The sequence below is a fragment of the Parasteatoda tepidariorum genome, chromosome 9, assembly GCF_043381705.1.
Source record: "Parasteatoda tepidariorum isolate YZ-2023 chromosome 9, CAS_Ptep_4.0, whole genome shotgun sequence".
Lineage (NCBI taxonomy): Eukaryota > Metazoa > Arthropoda > Arachnida > Araneae > Theridiidae > Parasteatoda > Parasteatoda tepidariorum.
In genome coordinates, this window is record NC_092212.1 from 10,559,235 (window position 1) to 10,563,226 (window position 3,992).

A 3,992-nucleotide genomic window follows, 5' to 3' on the forward strand; every position below is an offset into this window, starting at 1 on the left:
CTTCCCTCCCCTGAAATAGTGTCTAAATTTATATTGTATATATTTTTTTAATTCTAAGAATAACATATTATTATTAATTTGATTTGATATTAAAAATAAATTTGATTGCTAACGTCACACTATATCAACTACTGACCACGGTTTGTTCTGAAGAAAATTCTTATCTATCCTGAAAGCAAATGTCGCGCTATTACGATTTAGATATAGAAAAGTAGATTTTGATACATCAACCGTTCTCGATTAAACGCTGCTCAACTACTCATCAATTAATTTAAAAAGCGAACTTCTTTTAATGCAACTGGAGCAATACACAGCAATAAATAATTTTACTTTAGTATAAAGATTAAATAATAAAATTTTTCTAATTAAAAAAAAATATTTAGATTAAATCTCTAAAATAGCTTCAGAATTACGCATGGAACTATCAACGAAATGACCCTGTCGATATAATAACCTTGGAAAGATATAACCCTGTCGACAAAATGACCCTGTCGACGAAATGACCCTGTCGACGAAATGACCCTGTCGATAAAATGACTAGTCGATGAAATGGCCTGTCGAGGAAGTGACTGTCGATTAAATGAACCAGACTCAAAATTAATGCATCACACTTCTTACCAGTAGGAAATTATGTTTTTTGAAATTACGAAAATTCCGTAGAAAATTGGAGGGAGACTGATAGTAAAGTTTGTCTATCTATGGAACTCCCTCTGCCATTCGTCAGGAGCACTGTCGGTGACTATGGTAACGAGGTTGCAGACTCTGGGCAGGAGGAGTTCGATAGATAGACATACTATACTAGATTAATGGTACTTGAGCTCGTGTTTCTACTCTATGAAAACAGAATGCTTGAATCTTTTAAAGAAGAAATCTGCTTATTTTTCTTTAAAAACTCACCAGAAATGAATATTTAAAATGAACACAGAAATTGTAATAAGCATTGTTAACGAGATAGCTTCTTTGATTGAATAAGGTGCAGCAGAAAAACAGACCATTCATTGCATTAAAACATTGATCTCCGGATGTAGTTCAAAATGTAGAGAAAACATGGGGAAAGAACAATGAAAAAAAAGGGAGTTGGGGAAGAAAAAGAAAATAACAAGAAACCGGAAAAAAATCCGAAAAAATAAAGAAACTACTTTCTAAAAAAATCCGGAAAATAAAAGATATAATCTTTTCATCAGCTCTCACAATTATATTCGCAAAAAATACATGCATATAAACACACACACACACACATATATATATATATACAGCAGAGCCCCGATTATCCGAGTTAACTTGGACAACCGAAAAACTCGGTTAAAGCGAAAAATGTAAATTAAGATAAATCGTGTAGGTTTAAATGTATATTTTAACAAATACAAAGGTTATACAGATACACCACATGCAATTCATATTTTTACGATAATTAAGGAGTTCTTACTTAAAAAAGTCCTTAATTGTTTTTTGTATAACTTTACTTTGGCGTTTTTCCGCAGGAATGTTTCGCCATTTTATTAAAGATAACAGGATTGCTGGTGTTGCTTCTTCTTGTTGTTCTATGTATTCAATAGCACTTTCGATAGCTTTTAATCCATCTGTATGCGAAATTTTCATATATCGATTTTCATCCTCACTGTCTTCATCACTAGATTCCTCTTCCTTATTCACAGTATTGACGATCATTTCATCCGTAATTTCTTGTTGCTCGTCAGCATTTATCCAATCACGTACACCCTCTTCGTTTATTGGCTCAGCTAGTGGCAGTTTAATGACTAAATCCAAAAGCTCATCACTACATTCATTGGACTTTCTGTGATGTTCTGTACTCTGTGTATCGATAATTTTCCTCCACGACTTTTTTATGGTGTCTGATTTTACTTCATCCCATGCCTCAGCTATCCAGTAGACAGCATCCTTTACATTTAAACTTTTAAGTGTCTCAGGAACACTTTTATTTTCCTCAATTCCTTCAATAAGAAATTTTAGTAATTTCTTTCGATAATTTCTCTTCATGTTCTCCAAAACACCTTGATCTAAAGGCTGAATAAGTGATGTGACATTGGGCGGCAAAAAAAGGGCTTTAATGTTGCCACTCGCCAATTCATCATCATTCGGATGACATGGAGCATTGTCAAGCAGTAATATTGCTTTCCTTGGAAGATTTTGATTTTTTAAGAATGTCTCTACGTTAGGAACGAATTCATCAAAAAACCATTTTTTGAACAAATCCGCATCCATCCAAGAACTTTTTTGATTTTTGTAATACACTGGTAAACTTGGAATATGAATGTTCTTAAATGCTCTAGGTTTTTTCGACTTGCCAATCAACATTGTTCTTAGTTTTAGGTTTCCAGATGCATTCGAACATGCTAATATTGTTACCCTTTCTTTACTTATCTTGTACCCCGGAGCTGACCTTTCATTCTTTGCCGCAAGAGTTTTTGAAGGCAACATTCTAAAGTCAAGTCCTGTTTCACCGCAATTGAAAAGTTGCTCCATTTTCAGACTTTCTTTTGCAATGAAATTTTTAAAATTTTCTTTGAATTTAATCACCTCCTCACAGTCAGCTGATAACTTTTCTCCCGATAAATTTAATTGACGAATTCCATATCTCTTTCTCCAACGATCCAACCATCCACTACTAGCAGTGAAATCTTCTCCAGCATAGAAAAGTTTATTAAAGTCCAATGCTTTTGCTTGTAGCATAGGCCCTGATATTGGACTTCCCTTTTCTCTCAAATGTGTGAACCATAGGAATAATGATTCGGATGTTTTTTCGAATTCGCACTTTTTCATTGTTTTTCGTAAACTGCAATTAGCCTTTTCTGCACTCCATATTTCTATTTCATTTCTTTTCCAGTCGCCAATAGTAACTTCTCCGACTCCGAGAAGTCTCGATATATCTTTATTGTTTCACCTTTATCTAATCTTTGAATTGCTACTAATTTTATTTCTATAGAAACAACAACTCGCTTTCTCTTATTGCTACTCATTTCGAATCTGTAGAATTGACTGAATGTAACCACTGTACTTTTTCCCGCAATACAATTTCCCGATTCCAGGGAGGGAATCATGTGACCAGTCGAAACCATTTGGTGGTAAGGGGGGTGGGTCATATGACTAGAAAACGAAAAGAATTCAGCGTACTCTCTTTCGTTTCATGCTTCTCTTTTTGAACCCTGAAACTGAGTGTCGCAATATTCTTCTTTCAAAAGAAGGGGAGGGGTGGAGCGGTGAGTGATACAATGCAAAGTAAGCGGAGTAGTGCTGACGGATTTTGTTTTTCTCAGTGTTTGTGCGATCAAGCTCAGAATTTTTTTCGGTAGTTTAAAAAAATAGAATATGTAGAAGCAAAAACAAAACAAAAAAATCGCAGAGATATTTGACAGCTCGGTTAAAGCGGAGACTCGGATAACCGGGGTTTTACTGTAAATTGAATTTATTAAATAAGGAATCACAATCATTAAACTACCACTCGAAAATATTTATTCGTTTCCGAAGCAAGTTGGCATCTCTGGTCATGAATTTAATTTTTTATCAAATCTTTTGCGATTTCAATTTATTAGAATACTTGTTTCTCATTGGTCGACGTTGCTTAGACCAGCCGCTTTACTTTTTCTCCGGCTGTTTATTTATTTCCAGGCGTTCCTACCGCAGTCACAACACGTCGTCTCTCATTGGTCGACACTCCATCACCCCGTCGAATCAACTGCTGTACATAGTTTTTTAATTTTTTCTATTGCTTCTTAATTATTTTTATCTCGCATTATCATATGTAGTGTATATAGTTATTAGGTATTATTTTTAGTGCCACCCCGTATACCGATAGTAACTTTATTCTTTGCAACTTTCGGTTCCGTACATAGTACATATTCGGATTCTTATTACTCGGATTTAAATTCTCATATTTATCAATTGTATTTTTGTATATAATTACTTTAAGACTTTTCCGTTCGTTGCGTAAGCAATTAATTTATGATGAAGAGGCAACTGCCGAAAGGCAGGAC

At 34.5% G+C, this 3,992-nt stretch overlaps 1 protein-coding gene across 1 annotated transcript; it reads right to left on the minus strand.

Annotated features, from left to right (window-relative positions):
* Window positions 1-1,422: 1,422 nt before the first annotated feature.
* On the minus strand, window positions 1,423-2,781 carry LOC139426512 (jerky protein homolog-like). Its single transcript, XM_071185733.1, has one exon. It carries the CDS (start codon window positions 2,779-2,781, stop codon window positions 1,423-1,425), a length of 1,359 nt encoding a protein of 452 aa, XP_071041834.1.
* Between the last annotated feature and the right edge of the window lie 1,211 nt (window positions 2,782-3,992).